This window comes from Rana temporaria, chromosome 5 (genome assembly GCF_905171775.1).
Source record: "Rana temporaria chromosome 5, aRanTem1.1, whole genome shotgun sequence".
NCBI classification, from domain to species: Eukaryota; Metazoa; Chordata; class Amphibia; order Anura; family Ranidae; genus Rana; species Rana temporaria.
In genome coordinates this window covers 303,776,402-303,796,451 of record NC_053493.1, presented here as the reverse complement: position 1 = coordinate 303,796,451, position 20,050 = coordinate 303,776,402, and the positions used below count along the sequence as shown (strand labels likewise).

The 20,050-nt window shown below is 42.4% G+C and overlaps 1 protein-coding gene across 1 annotated transcript in view; it reads right to left on the bottom strand.

Moving 5' to 3' along the window:
- LOC120941271 (histamine H4 receptor-like) overlaps nucleotides 1-20,050 on the bottom strand; it is a 48,797-nt gene that overhangs the window by 8,249 nt on the left and 20,498 nt on the right. Inside the window, exon 4 of the mRNA XM_040354593.1 lies at nucleotides 2,687-2,765. Within this exon, the coding sequence (XP_040210527.1) occupies nucleotides 2,687-2,765 (79 nt within the window). The remainder of the gene's footprint in view (nucleotides 1-2,686; nucleotides 2,766-20,050) is intronic.

Below are 20,050 nucleotides of genomic sequence, written 5' to 3'. Positions count from 1 at the left end.
TGAGGACTACAAAGACAAGTGTGTCTTGCCTACAGTCAATCATTGTGGTGGGAGTGTCATGGTCTGGGGCTGCATGCGTGCTGAGGGCACTGGGGAGCTACAGTTCATTGAGGGAACCATCAATGCCAACATATACTGTGACATACTGAAGCAGAGCATGATCCCCTCCCTTCAGAGACTGGACCGCAGGGCAGTATTCCAACATGAATTCCCAGAGGAAGTCAAGAGATTGTGACAAAACCTGTAGGAGGAGCTTGATCGGGTGATGTTGTGGTACCAGGAAGTGTTGCAGAGCAGGCACAGGACACAGTGTAACCAAGGCTGCAGATCTGGATCACGGGTGAATCATCACCCCTCAGCACTCCAGCATTTAAAAGGCGATTTTTATTCATGTGAAACGTGAGTTGTATGTGAGTGGAGTTTTGTTTACAATTAAACCTTTTTTAAAAACGTTATTACGCTATTGCATGCCTCTGTCATTTTTCGCATGTGGTGTATATGAGGCAAGTCTTTGCACAAACCAGGAGCAAATAGTGGCTTTTGAGCTGGGCTATCATCGGGAGGATCAATATACCTGTGTTTTACATCAAGGCTCCATAACCTATATAGAACAATGGTAATAAAGAAGGATCTCAGCAGGCTAATGCTATTAATTACAGGCTTATTGTTTAAGCCTATAAGGTGAGGGTACTTCTGGTGGGGGATCTGTGCACACCGCATGAAGACACAATTATAATAGATTATAAATTATAGATTGTATATAATATATAATAAATAATAGATGTTATTATGGACTTTCTTTGTTCCGTTTAATACTTTATTAAGGAATGAGTGTGAATCACAGAGCACAAGCACGTTATGTATTTATTTTCATATATATATATATATATATATATATATATATATATATATATATATATATATATATATATATATATATATATATATATATATATATATATATTTTTTTTTTAATGATGTTGCATTTTATATATTGTTATATATAATATTGTCTTACTGGAAATCTGATCATCACTTATTTTAAGGGTTGAATATTAGCACTGCACAGTGTGTTATATACCTTGTTTAAAGATTAAGTAAACTTCCTTTACTGACTTTTACCTATAGGTAAGCCTATAGTAAGGCAGGTGCCACTTCCCGGCTTTACCCCAGGCAAAAAGGTATTTTCTATGTATTTATCTTCTATAAATATTAAAACACAGGAAACAAATTATAAACTTTTGTCAAGGTGGTACAGGGTTCCAAAGATGCTGGCCATCGCATACCCCTCAGTCTTGGATAGATGTTGGTGGGGCTGCTGGCAACAAGGCTCCCATATTCACATCTAGGGGGAATATCCTAAGATTAGGCCATTCTGGGCCAAGCTCAGGAATGTGACCTCACAAATAATAATGGCCTCGATCAGGGATAACTTGGTGCAAACCCTCTTTCGTGGTACCCAAAGTTCCATTAGGGCATATAAAAAGAGTATAGCTCCACATTTGTTGGATGCAGCTACAGGGCTAATTCCGATCTATTGGAAAAAGCAGCAAGTACCTACTATAGAACAATGGGCGAGACAGGTTAACAAAATTATGAAAGATGAGAAATGGGTTTGTACTAATAGTAATAGATTGGAAGAGTTCCACGCTAAATGGGAACCATGGGATTAGTTATAGCACAGTGAACAGGAGTACATAGTTTCCTTTCCCATGAATGGAAAGGACATTAAATTCCCCCCTTTTTTTGTTTGTTTTTATCACTCTTTGCGTTTGTTGGTTATATGTTTGTTTAATGAGTGTAAAAAGAAAAATTAATAAATAAAGATTATAAAAAATAAATGTTTCCAAGTCCTGTATTTGAAGTTCCCCAAAGCTGGCTCAACAGTTGGCTCAACAGTGCTGAGATACAAGACTCAATACCATTAGGTCCCGCTGGACTGGGAGTGCCAAGGAGCGACCCCTGCAAGACTCGATATGTCAGTGCACCAAGCCCTCCTGGACTAATTCGGCTAACACTATTATCAGTGTTACCACCTCCCGGATTCTTCGCAAAAGATGTGGCAAAAGTTGAAACAGAGGGAAAGCTTAAAATAAGGTAGAACTAGGCCCTATGGTGTTACCAGTGCATCTACCCCTATTGCCAGTGGGACCCTCGTACCAGAAACAACCTGTCCCAACCTGTTGTAGAACTTGGAATCTAGTAGACCTGCAGAGTTCCCCCTGCCACTATACCTGGAATATGCACTGATGATAGAGACATCACTTGCCCCTGCAGAGGCTTTTCTGGATAAAACCTACAACTGGTTTGTCCAATAATCCAGAGCAAGGTGTACTGGCTAAAAGTTCCAAGATATTTATGGGAAGTATTTGCCCCTGTGGAGACCAAGTCCATTGAACTGTAGCCACCCTCAAACCAAATGCAGAAACTGGCATCAGTGGTTATTATCTTCCAATACCTGAAAGGAAGAATTCAACCTTTCTAGATTTCGAACCATCAACCACCAGTCTTTAGCTGTGCAACACCCCAGGAACAGAGCCCTCCGGCAATCCAATGCCTGGATCTTCAAGTTCCAGAAAGAGGGAATGAGCCTCTACCAAGACCTGGAGTAGGACTGTACATAAGGAACGTGCTTTGACCTAGATACAGATTCACACTGCATAATGTATCAAAGGAAATACTTTACCAACTGCTTCCTGAGCAAATGTTATTGAGGTATACAGAGATTGACTCCCCCTGTGTCTTAAGCAAGTCCAGCACCAGAGCTAAAAGCAAAAAAGAAAACAGACAACATTCCACTGCAATTACAGAATCCTTGATGAGGCTGAAAACAACCCGGCACAGAAGATGTGGGTTTACTGATGATTATGGGCCCTGCAATCTACCTCTTGCAGAGAGGTCATCGCTAGTGTTGAGCAGAATACGCCATATTCGATTTCGCGATATATCTCGAATATATAGTCGAATATTCGAGATATATTCGCTAAATTCGAATATTCGTGATATTTTATCGAAATGAAATGATTGCGAATTTTCGCTATTGCGAATGCGAAAATAATTGCGAATTTTCGATAACTGCGGTAGGAGCACTCTGATTGGCTCAGAATATTCGTGATATTTTACAACACAAAATAATTGCGAATATTCGGCAAATGCGGAAGGAGCACTCTGATTGGCTCAGAATATTCTTGATATTTTACAATACAAAATAATTGCGAATATTCGGCAAATGCGGAAGGAGCACTCTGATTGGCTCAGAATATTCTTGATATTTTACAATACAAAATAATTGCGAATATTCGGCAAATGCGGAAGGAGCACTCTGATTGGCTCAGAATATTCTTGATATTTTACAATACAAAATAATTGCGAATATTCGGCAAATGCGGAAGGAGCACTCTGATTGGCTCAGAATATTCTTGATATTTTACAATAGAAAATAAAAAGTGTTTTGCATTGGTGGTGATTCTTTACTCTATCCATCTGTCACAGCCGTTTGTCAATCAAACACCTTGAAGATTGAACACGTTCATGCTGCATGCTTTGGACTTTTTTTCACTTCACATATCAAAGACATGTTTATGAAAGATTATTTTTCTATTATTGGGACTATATTTCTTTATATATTTGTTTCACTGTGTATTTCACAAGTTATTTGCGCTTGCTTATTTTATAATTTGCCCACATGTCTTGTCACTAGACATATTTTTTATTCTTGTAGAGCGACTCCATTTTCTGTCTTGTATTAATTTATGTTGTATAACATTTTTGAGTTGCTGCTGTATTCTCCCCTTTTTTTAAGGTATGCGCAATTTTTTCCTTCTTACAAAAAAAAATAATATCAAACATACAAATATTCATAACAGAAACATACACAAAGCCCCCCCCTTTTGCATCAGAGACAATCAGAGTTCTCCTACCACAGTTATCGAAAATTCGCAATCATTTTCGCATTCGCATTAGCGAAAAATCGCAATTTTTTTTTTATATTCGGCAACATAAAAGGATCGCCTCAGCTTAGCTACTCGGCCCAGGGTCTCTAATCATACCAGCAATGCTTTTAGACGTCGATAGGATGTGATCTGTTTTAAAAATAAAATTGAAAAAATGCGAATATTCGGAATTGCGAATATTCATTGCGAAATTCGAAATATATCGCGAATACTCGAATATGCCATATTCGAGCCGAATATTCGCAATACGAATATTCGTGAGCAACACTAGTCATCGCTGAACAAACTGAGCCTATCTGAAACAAAAGGATGCCCAGTGGATTGAGATCTTATGAAAGACCTCACGTCCCTATTCAGTTTTGAAGCTGCTATCATTTAATTGTTTTACATTAATGAGCCCATAACTTTTGCTCCAAGAGCCAACGCAAGGCAAAGACTGACCCGACCAAGGAAGGAGCGAACCACCTCAGAAACTGCTCTAAAATCTTATGGTCTGAGATACTCTCACCAGTGCCGATCCTGACCTCCCTGGGGCCCTAAGCAAAATGACATGGCACATTAAAAATGAGAAGCGGGGGGCGCTGACGACAGTGACATGTCACACATGTCACATTAAAGAAAGTTGAGAAGCGGGGGGAGGGGGTGTTCTGCTGTCGGAAATGACATCTTACATTAAATTGAGAAGCAGGGGGTGCTGACTTATTACCTCTTCTCCCATGCAGCCAGCGAGTTGAGAAGCGGGGTGAGGGGGCGAAAATGACTTCTTACCAGATGGGGCCTCTAGTAATTTGAGGGGCCCTTCGCAGCTTTGCGGGGCCCTTAGCGGCTTGCATAGTGAGCCTATAGGGCGGATCGGCCATGACTCTCACACACAGCAATCTCAGATGCCTCCCTCATTTAGGAGGGAAACCTGGGCAGTCTCCCATCCAAGCACTAACCAGGCTTGATCCGAGATCAGGTACAACACAGTGGCTCAGATCAGGAAAATCAGACCAGGAAAATCAGATTAAAGTCAGATGTACTTAATCTCAATATATGTTCTAGGTTGGTGTTCTGCGTGATTAAGCTTCAAAGGGCAGAGTGAAACACATTGGCCCAGATTCAGGTAGATTTGCCCATTACTTACACCTGAGCCGCTCAGCTGAATTTCTCTGCGCTGGAGCAATTTTGCCAAATTGCCACCTGATTCAGGAATCGTTTGTTCATTTAATTTGCTCCTGTTTAAGGCAAAGCTGAGGGCGCAAGGCCGTGCAAGTCAAAGTGGGTGTGCCCCTATGTAAATGAGGAATTTTCGGCTCAGCAGAGGTTTGCTAGCATAATTTCAGGGCAAATCCTGCTCAGCTGCTTGCACTGAGCAAATAAATAGGAGCAGACTTGCGCAGGTTCTTTGCTGAATTTCATCCTGCTTTTTCCTACCCCCCCTGAGCAAGGAAATTCAGCCCTTTTGCAAGACATGGCACCTCCCAAAGGGACCAAAAAAAGGAAGGCCAACTTTGTGGCTGCAGAGATGGACATCCTGATTGCTGCACTCCAGCAGCATAAGGAAGTCCTATATGGTGCCCAGCGGGCAAACACCACCATTGCCCAAAGGAGGGCTATATATGAAGCCATTGCCCTGGACATCAATGCCCTGGGTAATGAAGTGCGTACCTGGGATGACATCCAGAAGAAATTAAATGATATGAGGCGCAGGGTCCGTGAAAAACTGGCTCTTATCAGGAAGCATACCGGTGGCACGGGAGGTGGTCCGCGATGTATGATCCGGCTCAATCAGGAGGAGCAGCTTATTGCACAAACGTTCGTGCAGGAGCAGGTGGAGGGACTTGAAGGGTACGACTCCACTGTTGGGAACTTGGGGACTGGTAAGTTATTTTTCTTTCATATCTGCTGTGCATCATGGGAGGGGGTACAAGTGAACATATTTGTGGGTAGAAGTGAAGATGTAAGTATTATTTTTCTTTCATATCTGCTGTGCATCATGGGAGGGGGTACAAGTGAACATATTTGTGGGTAGAAGTGAAGATGTAAGTATTATTTTTCTTTCATATCTGCTGTGCATCATGGGAGGGGGTACAAGTGAACATATTTGTGGGTAGAAGTGAAGATGTAAGTATTATTTTTCTTTCATATCTGCTGTGCATCATGGGAGGGGGTACAAGTGAACATATGAGAAGTGTGTTGCACCAGCAAAATATGTCGTTTTGGTGTCATCCACAGGTGGTGATGAGGAAGAAGAAGCTGGGCCGTCTTCGGCTGCGGCTCGACCCAGCCCATCCAGACCAGAGCCAGGGGTCCAGTCAGGCCCCATGGACATTTTGGCTATGCTGGTCCAGGAGGAGATCCTACCGGGGCCAAGTATGGTGGATGAAGTTGTGTTGGAGGAGGATACCTTTCTCCTCATCCAGGAGGACTCTGGCTCCCTCCAGGAGGATACCACCATCCCTGTGCAACCCACCACCCCCCCGCCCAGCACGTCATCCCCCTCCAGGGCAAGCCCCTCCCTTGTGGACCCCTCCCCTTTTCCCTCTGTCCGTGGCCGAGCCTCTCCTCCCAGGAAGGCTCTGTCCAAAACGAGGCATATATCCTCCAGCCTCCGTGACGGTCTGCTGGAGGAGCAGGCCCTGCAGACCCGCCATATAGGGGCCATGGTGGGAGAGGTGCGTCGTCTGGCGGACAGCATGGCATCCACCTCCACCTCTATGCAGCATGCCCTTACCCTGCATGAGGACCGGGACAAACATGTGGCACAGAGCCTGGGGGAAATTAGTGGCAACTCTAAGGCCATAGTCACCTGCTTGGTGGCTCTGGAGACCACACCAGCTTTGTTAAGCAGGATGACAGCTGCGGTGGAGGCCAATACCGCTGCTGTGCAGGCCAACACCGCTGCAGTGCAGGAGGAGGCGAGAGTTACCCGCCGGCATCAGCGGGATACCACCACCCGCCAAATGCGGATGTTGGCCCAGACCAACACCATCCTTGCCCGCCTGGCCGCCATGGAGGGCATGCAGCCACCACCTGCAAGGAGTGTGGAAGTAGGGGTTGATGCTCCTCCCCCCTCCTCCCCCCACCCCTCCATCCCCACCCCATGCCTCCTCCGCCCCACTGAGATTGAGGAGCCAGAGCCGGGGCACCCTTGGCCCAAAGAAAAAAACAAAAAAATAATTTTATGTCTACATTTTTTTGCTCAACACAATATGATTTTTTTATTATTTTTCTATATGCTCAGGGTATGAGATTATTATTTTTTTATATGCTCAGGATATGAGTTTCTATTTTTTTTATATGCTCAGGATATGAGTTTTTATATTTATTTGTAGTCCCTACACACGGTGAGGAGTGTATACTACAGTGTGACTGGTGTGTGAATGGGGGGGGGGTGGCACTCCTGCTGGAAAAGGGGTGTCACCCTCTGCCATGTGAAAGGTGTATGAATGGACAGCAACATAATTGGAGCCTTGACGCGGCGTTGCTGCTCCCTAATACCATGGGGTATTGTTGGGTCTAATCCAATTGGGGGTGCATGTGTCGGGTGTGTGCTAGGGACTACAGTGGTGTACATACATGCATTATACTTGTGACAAGATCAGGGTGTGTTTAATGTGCAAAGAGACGTTCCACAAGACCATTCCGGATTGCTCTTCCCTCAGAAGATCCGGTAGTGTTTCTTGGGGGGGGGGGGTTGCGTGGTTCGGGGGTAAGGTCATTGCGTAGCTCAATGTGCATGCCCCTTCTTTGAGCTAAATTGTGGAGAATACTACATGCCCCTACGATTTGGCATACAAAGTTGGGTGAATACAATAGGGTCCCCCCTGATTTATCCAGACATCTGAATTGAGATTTAATGAATGAATGAATGAATGAAAAACTTATATAGCGCGGCACATGCGAACTGAATCGCCTCTGGGAGATTTAAGGATGCCAAATGTGCGCTCCACCACCGCACGGGTACGTGCATGGGCTTCGTTATATCTTTCCTCTCCTGGTGTTTGAGGGTTACGAAATGGGGTCATCATGTGAGGTCCCAGGGCATAGGCAGAGTCACCTGGAAGGGAAAAGACAGGAGGATGTTAGTCGTGCATGTGCCCCTTGTGATGTGTGCATCATGGGGGGGGGGGCAGTCATACCTGACACCCATGTCACTCACCAATCAGCCAGCTGTCTCCATACATGTTCTGGTCAAACTCGGTTGGGATGGGGCTGTGTCGGTAAATAAAACTGTCATGGCTTGAGCCTGGGTGTTTGGCACGGACATGCCATATGAGGCCATGTGCATCCACAATCATCTGCACATTTATCGAATGCCAATGTTTCCTGTTGCAGTAGATATGCTCGAGGAGCCGGGGGGGGGCGTAGTGCCACATGGGTACAATCTATTGCACCCACAGTGCGTGGAAATCTGGCTAATAAATAAAAATCACTGATTGCCTTCTGCCGCACGTCAGCCGTGGTTGGTTTGATAAATTGTGTGCCCATTCGTCTGAGTATTGCAGGGATCACTTGGTGCACACACCTGCTCATGCTGGATTGGGACATCCCCGCCACCACTCCACCTGTGCGCTGAAATGAGCCAGTTGCCAAAAAATGAAGGGTTGCCACTACCTTCACCAGTGGCTGCACTGCCTGTCCCCGATGGGTCGGGCTGCTGATGTCATCCTGCAGGATTGTTACCAACTCAAGGATGACTTCAGGGCTAAAGCGAAACATGCGATACACCTCAGTATCACTCATCTGAAAAAGGTTGTAGCGCCCTCTGTAAATCCTCTCCCGTGCCCTCCTACGAGTCGGCTCAGTCAATAGAATATCAAGAACCATAGCTGCCCCTGGCATGTTGGTGCACAGATGTGAGGTCCCGAAAATGTGGGTGCTCTGCTTGTTCAGCTCGTCTGTCTAGGTGCTGCTGAAGTTGCGCGCTCCTTCAGATGACATTTGGCCATCTTTTGCTAACTTGCCCCTGCTTTTAACAGGAGCAAGTTTGCCCAGGGAAAAAAGCTTGCACGCTTCCAGTGCAAGATGCGCATCACACGCGCATGTTTCTGAATCATCGGCAGTACCTAATTTGCATATTCGCTGAGGGAATTCCATGAAGGCGCAACTTACACCCCGCGCAAAATTGCGCGAAAATTGAGCTGGAACAGCTAGGCTGCGTGCGCGGGAAAATGGCCGCATTTCAGGCTTAACTGGTTTACAGAATCAGCCGCAAATTTGCATAGGAGCAAATCAGTACTTGCGCGGCGCAAATCACACTTGTTCCCGCGCAAGTGCTTCTTGAATCTGGGCCATTGTTGGCATGGCCTGGATGGAGTTTGGACTGGGGATGCATTTCATCCCACTTCATGCATATGGGTTTGCTTCATGATGTGCAGCTTATGTATCTTTTCCTTTGACATTGCTGCAGCCTGGAGCTAGGAAGAGCGCCCTGTCCCTGCCTGCACCAGTGGTCTAGTTGCACTTTACCTCTCTACCCGAGCGTTACTTAAATTTTGTCTTTTTGGGTTCTAGATTGGTGACTCAAAGTACAACCAGGAAACAGGCAGACCACTAGCATTTTCTGAATTGCAGACTTCATGTTTATCCCTTTTAAAGGTTTCCTTTAACGGATTAAAGAGAGCTATGGCATGATACAATTATTATGCTAATAAATACAGTACTTTACCACCAACAACATAAAAATACATTTAATTTTGCAAGCAATCACTTTTAAATCTAAATGTTCCAAATGAATGTGATTGGTAAAATGGCTGACAATTGCATTTTAGCTACGTTACTCATTTGTTTTGTTTATAAATCCCAAGTGAATATCGCAAATCCAAGACAGGCAATTCTACAGATGTTTCCAAGCCCTTTGCCAAAGTCTAAGCCGCATTCTGCTAAATTTCAGAGGCATATCATCAGAGTGATTTCAATGGTTTAGAAAGATATACAGTAAATGTAGTGTTGAATCATAGCCTAGGCATCTGATAAGAATTTTCTACTAAAGTTGTAAAATGAAATAACATTCCACAAGTGCGTTAGGGTGTACATTGTACAGGTGTTACATTGCACACCAGTTACTAACAATCATCTTTGGGAACTGATTATGGAAGAAAACTAAAGAGAAGAATTCATAAAAAGTCTTTAAAAGTACGCTATAATAAATTCAGTATAAGTGAGACTGCAACATTACAGCATTTGACATCAGGAAAATGCATTATTGGGTGGGGAACAAAGTAGGACATATTTCTATACCTAAGTTAAATTAAGAGCAGATGCAGGGTCATAATACAAGGGATATATTGTTTTTTTTTCTATTTGGAGTTTAAACAAAGTCAGTTATGTCTATGTTATTCTACACTTGGTCAAATAGTCTTATAATCTGGTAATTCTGGTATGCTGGACTGGCTTTAACTTTTTTTTCTTCTACTGTACTATGTGATGTTTTGCCAGCAGCAACCAAAAAAAAACTACAGTACACACCAAGTGTCATCCCAATAGCATAATGTTGGTTTGGAGCTGTCTGCCCTGGCTGGTGTATTGTCTGTGGGATGCTTAAAGACAATAATAAAGCTTACACATTGTTTATTTTTTTTAAATATTATTTTAGGAACATGCTCTGGAAACAATATTATATGTTAAAATCAAGGGCATCACTGCTTAGTGACCTCACTTTGGTGTGCAGGCAATCCTGAGCAAATTCTTCTCCTGCACTAACATTACAGCCAGGGTGCTGGAGTGACATGGAGCCTCTTCTCTCAGGTAAGTAATTACAGCTGCAAGTCTTTTTGGAGATGTCTCTACCAGCTTTGCACATCTAGAGAGTGAGATTGGATGGAGAGCGTCTGTGAACAGCAATTTTCAAGTCTTGCCACAGATTCTCAATTGGATTTAGGTCTAGACTTTAACTGGGCCATTCCAACACATGAATATGCTTTAATCGAAATCATTCCATTGTAGCTCTGGCTATATGTTTAGGGTCGTTGTCTTTTGCAGACTCTAATGCCACGTACACACGATTGGTACATCCAATGAAAACGGACCGATGGATTTTTTCATCAGATATCCGATAAAGCTGACTTTCATCAGTCTTGCCTACACACCATCAGTTAAAAATCAGTTTGTGTCAGAACGCGGTGACGTAAAACACTACGACGTGCTGAGAAAAATGAAGTTCAATGCTTCCGAGCATGCGTCGACTTGATTCTGAGCATGCATGGATTTTTACCGATGGACTTGCCCACAGACGATCGTTTTTTTTCTATCAATTTTTTAACCATCAGATAATTTTAAAACAGGTTCTAAGTTTTTTCACCGATGGGGAAAAAACGATGGGGCCCACACACGATCGGTTCGTCCGATGAAAACGGTCCATAGGACCATTTTCATCAGAAGAACCGATTGTGTGTACGCGGCATAACAGGTTTTCTTCTAAGATTGCCATGTGTTTGGCTCCATCCATATTCCTATCAACTCTGACAAGCTTCCCTGTCTCTGCAGAAGAAAAGTATCCCCACAACATGATGCTGCCACCACCATGTTTCACGGTGGAGATGGTGTGTTCAGGTTGATAGACAGTGTTCGTTTTTTGCCACACACAGCATTTTGCTTTTAGGCCAAAAAGTTCAGTTTTGGTCTCATCTGACCTGAGCACCTTCTTCCACATGTTTGCTGTGTCCCCCACATGGGTACTTGTGAACTGCAAACGGGACTTCTTATGGCTTTCCTTCAACAATGGCTTTCTTCTTCACACTCTTCCACAGAGACCAGACTTTTGGAGAGCATGAATAATAGATTCTCCCGCCTGAGCTGTGGATCTCTGCAGCTCCTCCAGAGTTACCATGGTCCTCTTGGCTGCCTCTCTGATTAATGCTCTCCTTGACCAGCCTGTCAGTTCAGGTGGACGGCCATGTCTTGGTAGGTTTGAAGTTGTGCCATACTCTTTCAATTTTCAAATGATGGATTGAACAGTGCTCCATGACATGTTAAAATCTTGGGATATTTTTTTAACCTAACCCTGCTTTAAACATCTCCACAACTTTATATCTGACCTGTCTGGTGTGTTTCTTTGGCCTTCATGATAACATTTGTTCACTAAAGTTCTCTAACAAACCTCTGATGGCTGCACAGAACAGCTGTATTTATAGTGAGAATAAATTACACACACAGATGGACTCTATTCACTAATTAGGTGACGTCTGAAGGCAATTCGTTTCACTAGATTTTAGTTAGGGGTATCAGAGTAAAGGGGGGCTGAATACAAATGCACGTTACACTTTTCAGATATTTATTTGTAAAATAAATTGAAAACTATTTATCATTTTTTGCCCACTTCACAATTATGTGCTACTTTGTGTTGGTCTATCAAAAAAAATCCCAATAAAATACGTTAACATTTTTGGTTGTAACATGACAAAATGTGACAATTTCAAGTGGTATGAATACTTTTTCAAGGCACTGTAAGTGAGCACTACTGTCCATCACTGTAAGGCGGCTCGACTCCACTGACCATTAATGTAAAGGGGCTCTTTACCACTGACTATACTGACTACCAATGTAATGGTGGCACTACACTAACCACCAATGTAATAGTGGCCCTACATTGACTACTAATGTAATAGTGGCTCTACGCAGGTTACCATTGTGGCACCACTCTGGCCACCACGATAATGAGAAACTATTCTTACCAACAGTATAAGAATCCTCTACACTGACCACCAACGTAAGAGCAGCACTACATTGGACATCAATATTATGAATGCTGTACATTGACTATCAATGTGATAGCAGCACTACACTGACCATCACTGTAAAAATGCACTTTAATTTAGAAATAATTTGTGCATTGTAAGTAGAGGATTTGCAACCAAAGCTACATTTTTGACTATTGCCATTAAGTAAATGATTTAGGATGGATGGGGCTTAAACAAGAGCATGTATAAAAAAAAAGGGGTAAATCCTACCACATGGTTGTTGAGGCAGGAGATGTATTGACTATGCAAATTTGGTACACATAGACCTGTTGGATTGGATGAGTTTGCCTTTAAATGCTGTTTTTTTTTTTTTTTTTTTATATAATACATGGATTTCTATAGGTATGTTATCCCTACCAGCTCCATTTCTGATTATTAATGTAAGGGTGCACTACAATGACCATGAATGTAAGAGATTACTTTTCTTCTGACCACCACTGAAAAGATACACTTCTCAAACAACAATCAATGTAAGGAGGTAATACACCAACCAGCAATTTTACCTGCATTTCTTGTGTGTTCTAAAACTGTGACAGTTTTGGTGCCTAGGGCACCAAGGAGAGAAGAGCATCTGTGATTCCAGTAGACCACTGATGACAGGCTTAAACATTCTTAATCTGCCCGTCATATGCCTTTAATGCTTTAAAGCTGAATTCTAGGAATCCAGCTACTTTGTAAAAAAAAAAGCAGGGACACTATAAGTCACAGTAAGTCCAAGGAGGTGAAGGACAGATCATTCCCTGAATGTATCTCTATTCCTTATAGCTGGGGTTTTGGCTCTGCCGGAGCATATATTGACACCCGGGGCTGTGAGAGAAGGCAGAGAGGCACACGGAGCGTTTATGCCCACCCCTCCCCTTTTCTGCCCATTCATAGAAGCCTTTATATTTTATAATACAAAGTCTTCTGTGTTTGGTCAGAAAAAAAGGGTAGGGGGGTGGGCAGGCATAGCAGCTGCACCAACTCTTATATTGAAGATGCTTAGACCTGAAGTATCGGTGTCCAGCTCCCAGAAATACAGTAATAGCCTTCTCCTGGGAGTGCACTAAAACTGTCAGCTGTAAATGATAGAGATAAGCCCAGGAGATGTCATGCACCTCCTTGGACTTAACTCATAGTGTACCTTCACTTTTTTCAAAGGAGCTGAGTTCCTAGAATTCAGCTTTTGATATGTAAGGGTTCGCCACTTGATCAGATGACTGCTGCTTCAGCATTCTCAACCTTTAGCAGTCACCCTGTTATGTGATATGTACTTGGCTGCCCACAGATTCATATACACTAGAATACTTATTCCCTCTTGAGAAGAGGTCATTAAGGCAAAATGTTACCGTGTATAAATACATAAGCGGTCCATATGGTGAATTTTGTGGTGTAGATTTATTCATTTTCAGATCATTACAGAGGACAAGGGAGCATTTTTTACTGGAGGACATTTCTTTTTACCTCCACACAGAAAGGCTTATTCACAGTAAAAGCTGTGAAAATGTGGATTAGACTCCCTCAAGAGCTAGTATTAGCCTGCTCAGTAGATTGTTTTAAAAAAGAGCTGGATGCATTTCTAAATACACAAACTATAACTGGATAAATAACATTAACACCAGGAATTGTTGATCCAGTGAATATCCAATTGCCTCCTGGAAGGAATTTTCTTGTCTTATGCTGGAGCAAATTGGATCATGCTTTATTGTGTTTTTTGCCGTTCTCTGGATCAGCTGTGGGTATAGGGTTTTATATTTGGAGGTTTTCTATTTGCTTATACAGGGAGTGCAGAATTATTAGGCAAGTTGTATTTTTGAGGATTAATTTTATTATTGAACAACAACCATGTTCTCAATGAACCCAACAAACTCATTAATATCAAAGCTGAATATTTTTGGAAGTAGTTTTTAGTTTGTTTTTAGTGTTAGCTATTTTAGGGTGATATCTGTGTGTGCAGGTGACTATTACTGTGCATAATTATTAGGCAACTTAACAAAAAAAATATATATACCCATTTCAATTATTTATTTTTAACAGTGAAACCAATATAACATCTCAACATTCACACATATACATTTCTGACATTCAAAAACAAAACAAAAACAAATCAGTGACCAATATAGCCACCTTTCTTTGCAAGGACACTCAAAAGCCTGACATCCATGGATTCTGTCAGTGTTTTGATCTGTTCACCATCAACATTGCGTGCAGCAGCAACCACAGCCTCCCAGACACTGTTCAGAGAGGTGTACTGTTTTCCCTCCTTGTAAATCTCACATTTGATGATGGACCACAGGTTCTCAATGGGGTTCAGATCAGGTGAACAAGGAGGCCATGTCATTAGTTTTTCTTCTTTTATACCCTTTCTTGCCAGCCACGCTGTGGAGTACTTGGACGCGTGTGATGGAGCATTGTCCTGCATGAAAATCATGTTTTTCTTGAAGGATGCAGACTTCTTCCTGTACCACTGCTTGAAGAAGGTGTCTTCCAGAAACTGGCAGTAGGACTGGGAGTTGAGCTTGACTCCATCCTTAACCCGAAAAGGCCCCACAAGCTCATCTTTGATGATACCAGCCCAAACCAGTACTCCACCTCCACCTTGCTGGCGTCTGAGTCGGACTGGAGCTCTCTGCCCTTTACCAATCCAGCCACGGGCCCATCCATCTGGCCCATCAAGACTCACTCTCATTTCATCAGTCCATAAAACCTTAGAAAAATCAGTCTTGAGATATTTCTTGGCCCAGTCTTGACGTTTCAGCTTGTGTGTCTTGTTCAGTAGTGGTCGTCTTTCAGCCTTTCTTACCTTGGCCATGTCTCTGAGTATTGCACACCTTGTGCTCAGGGCCGTCTTTAATATGGTTTGGGCCCTGGGCAAACATTTTTTTTGGGCCCCCCTGGCTGGTTCACATGTATGTTTTGGCGGTCCTCATTTGTGCAGGTACAGCAGCCCATTGATTTGAATGGGCTGCCATGCCTTTGTTTCCTGCAGAAAAAAGGTGCATTCAGCATTTTAAAAATACAGTTGCCTTGAAATCCATTCTGCTTTTGCACCATGCTACTTACCTGCAGTTCTTGCACACACAAACGCACTGTGTTTTTAAAAGCGTGACCTAAACGTCTAAAAATGCAGCAAGTTTGACAGTGCGGGAACTGCAGATAAGTCACAGGAGACAGCAGAATGGACAGACAGTGCTGTATTTCAGTGCTTGATGGGCATAGGCGTGGTGTGTGCGCAGCCTATTACATGAGGCATGCGCTTTTCTTTGCAGGAAACGCAGGCATGGCGGCCCATTCAAATGAATGGGCTGCTGTGCCTGCGCAAATGTGGGCCTCCAAAACACATATATGTGAACCAGCCAGGCCCAAAAAAAGCCCATCAAGCAGTTAAATACAGACAGTAATGCCATGTGCTCTGAGGCCTTACTCAGCCTGGACTGCAGGTCTGGTCTGTGATTTAAAGAGTTCCTCTATTTTACACATGGCATGGCATGGGGTCCCATGGTGCTAAAGCAGAATGGACAGACGGTGCTGTGAACCCATGCCATGCCATGTGTAAAATAGAGGAACTTTTTAAAACACTGACCAGACCTGCAGTGAATCATCAAATATTATAAAGACTTTGGGCACACTCTACAGAAAACTTCTATTTACAATATAGATTAGCAAACAGTGACATACCTTGAGCAGCAGGACATGAAGAAGTCAGCCTCGGGAAGAGCAAACTGGGGATGTTATAAATTCACATTCTAATTCACTTTTATATACAAGCAGCACCCAGTGGCAGGAAGGGAGAAGCCAGGGGTGCTGTACATTTTAAAACACTGGGAAGGGAAGCAGTACTGTCACTGGCTGCGTGCCGCTGATGATTTTCAGCCTGATTTGTGGGCAGCACAGGGGCTTAACGGGCGGCAGGGCCGCCATCAGGAATTATGGGGCCACTTACACAGATTCAGGCATGGGCCCCCTGGAGCAGAGAACCCGGGATGGGGGGGTGCTGCCGCCAGAAATTGAGAAGCAGGGAGGGGGGCTGCCGCAAATTTAGAAGCAGGGGGCCCTTTACAAAAAAAGAAATAAAGAAAAATATATATAAAAAAGGGGTGTAGCCATTTAATAAAAAGAAAAAAAGAAATAAAAAAATATATAAAAAATATATTTTAAAAAGGGGGTTGCCATCTGGGGCCCTGGGGACCTCTGGGCCCTTTAATAGTTTTTTTAATAAAAATAAATTACAAAAAAAAGGGGGTTGCCATCCGGGACCTCTGGGCCCTTTAATAAAAAATAAAAAAAATATATATAAAAAAGAAACATTTATAAAAAAAAGGGGGGGTTGCCATCCAGGGCCCTGGGGACCTCTGGGCCCTTTAATAAAAATAAAATAAAAATATATATATAAACAAAAATAAAAAAATAAACATTTATAAAAAAAATAAAGTGTGTTTGCCACATGGGGCCCTGGGGACCTCTGAGCCCTTTAATAATAATAATAATAATAATAATAATAATAATAATATAATAAAAAAAAGGGGCGTTGCCATCCGGGGCCCTGGGGACCTCTGGGTCCTTTAATAATAATAATAATAATAATAATAATAATAACATTTATATAATATATATATATATATATATATATATATATATATATATATATATATATATATATATATATATATATATATATAAAAGAAATAAAGAAATATATATAAAAAAAAAAAATTATATAAAAAAGGGGGGTTGTCATCCGGGACCCTGGGGAACTACGGGCCCCTGGGGACCCCCAGACCTCTAAAAAAAAATGTCCCTTTAATAAAAAATAAAATAAACCCCTAAAAAAAATTGTCCCTTTAATAAAAAATAAAAATATATTAAAAAAAAAATTTTTTTTTAATTTAAAAATAAATAAAAAAAAGGGGGGTTGCCATCTGGGGCCCTGGGGGCCTCCGGGCCCCTGGGGGCCTCCGAACCCCTAAAAAAAAAAAAAAAAAAAAATATTTTTTTTTTTTTTTTTTTTTAAAGGGGGTTGCTTTGGGCCCCCAACAGTGACAGGGCCCAGGGCACCTGCCCCATTTGCCCTGCAGTAAAGACGGCCCTGCTTGTGCTTTTGGGCACTCCAGTGATGTTGCAGCTCTAAAATATGGCCAAACTGGTGGCAAGTGGCATCTTGGCAGCTGCACGCTTGACTTTTCTCAGTTCATGGGCAGTTATTTTGCGCCTTGGTTTTTCCACACGCTTCTTGCGACCCTGTTGACTATTTTGAATGAAACGCTTGATTGTTCTATGATCACGCCTCAGAAGCTGTGCGATTTTAAGAGTGCTGCATCCCTCTGCAAGATATCTCACTATTTTTGACTTTTCTGAGCCTGTCAAGTCCTTCTTTTGACCCATTTTGCCAAAGGAAAGGAAGTTGCCTAATAATTCTGCACACCTGATATAGGGTGTTGATGTCATTAGACCACATCCCTTCTCATTACAGAGATGCACATCACCTAATATGCTTAATTGGTAGTAGGCTTTCGAGCCTATACAGCTTGGAGTAAGACAACATGCATAAAGAGGATGATGTGGTCAAAATACTAATTTGCCTAATAATTCTGCACTCCCTGTATTTGTATTGATTGAACTAGATGGACTTCTGTCTTTTTTTCTACACAATAGAGACCACTACCAAGAGGGACATTAAGACCAAAGTATAAATAAACACTTTGAAAATTAAGTGAATAGTTTTGCTAGTCATACACTTTAAAATGTATCAGAATAAGCAAGGATCAGATAACTGGGACAAACAATTGATTTTGACCAGGTTACTAATGAAATATGTTTGCTGATGAGCAAATTCAATTAGGTTTAGATCAATGATATTGATTCTGACAATTTATTCTAAAACAATTTACAAATCCTAATGTGTATAGCTAGCGTAAGGTTAGTTTTTCTGGGGGCTTTTTCTTTTATAGGCTTCATGTACACTGGCCTACATTTACCACGGCCATGGGAAAATGTAAAATGCGTCAAAATCACTGCAATTTCGCATTTGGGAGAGGAAGCTTGAAGCTCACCTAAATGCTGCAGCTCCTCTGCTAAAAGCCCATGTGTACATTGACATATATGGGGTTATTTCTAAAGCGCAAATCCACTTTGCACCACAAAGTGCACTTGAAATTGCACTGAAAGTGCACTTGGAAGTGCAGTCGCTGTAAATCTGAGGGGTAGATCTAAAATTAGGGGAAGCTCTGCTGATTTTATTATCCGATCATGTGCAAGCTAAAATGCTGTTTTTTATTTTCCTTGCATGTCCTTCTCAGATCTACAGCGACTGCACTTCCAAGTGCACTTTCAGTGCAATTTCAAGTGCACGTTGCACTTGTAGTGCAAAGTGGATTTGCCTTTCGTAAATAACCCCCATAGGCTTTTATGGAGTTGAAAAAAATGGACCCTGCCCCCACCTATAACTGGCCTTCGCAGCAAAGATCACATGGAAGGGCAACGCATAAAAAAACAAAACCACATAAAATTCCTAGCTCAACTTACCAGCAAGCCTGCTAGCAACTCCAATAATGGGCTGCCTTGTCGCGGCCTCTACAACTTACGCATGTATTTTCAAATGTGTGCTAGCTAAACCCCTGTTTTTATTACAGGTTATTTGGTTGGTAGCAGGCTGGCTGGCGAATTGAGATGGTAATTTTCCTTGTTTTTGTTTTACCCTTCCTTTGTGCTGCCCTTCTATGTGCTCCTTGCTGCGAAGGCCAGTTATAGGTGGGGGCAGTGGTCATTTGTTTGTTCTGTTGGAATACTGGTGAGGGGAAACACTGGACACATTTGCTGCCATTGTGCTATATGCTGGGTGTCTAGTGCACCCTGTGCCTTTAAGGAGGTTTGGGCTCCCATGAGGCTCATCTACCCTCTGCCTATCCATTATAATGCATGTGCTTCTACTATGGAAGCTCTCAAAAATGTATAGCTTTAGGACTGCAGATAATACTGGGGTGCCTTGTTGCGGCTGCATATGTATGTTTGTAATCTAAACCCCTGTTTTTTAACGCAAACTGTTAGACAGGATTAATTCGGTTGGTAGCAAGCTGGCTGGCGAGTTGAGCTGGGAATTTTCTTCGTTTTTTATGGAGTTGAGTTAAGGAGCTTTGGCTCAAGTTTAGGAGCTGTCAGCGTAGGCTAGTGTCATATGTGTGCGCAGCCTATGGCATTAGGGTGTGCATCCTAACGCTCAAACACACACATGTGTGTGCAATATATATATATATATATATATATATATATATATACACACACACACAGAGACACACACACACTCTTATGTCAGAGCCGGTACAGTGAAAGAGAAGTACGGTAGCATTTCATTAATGGCAGAACTGGTCAGAGGGAAATATTTTCCATCTCCCCGCTGGC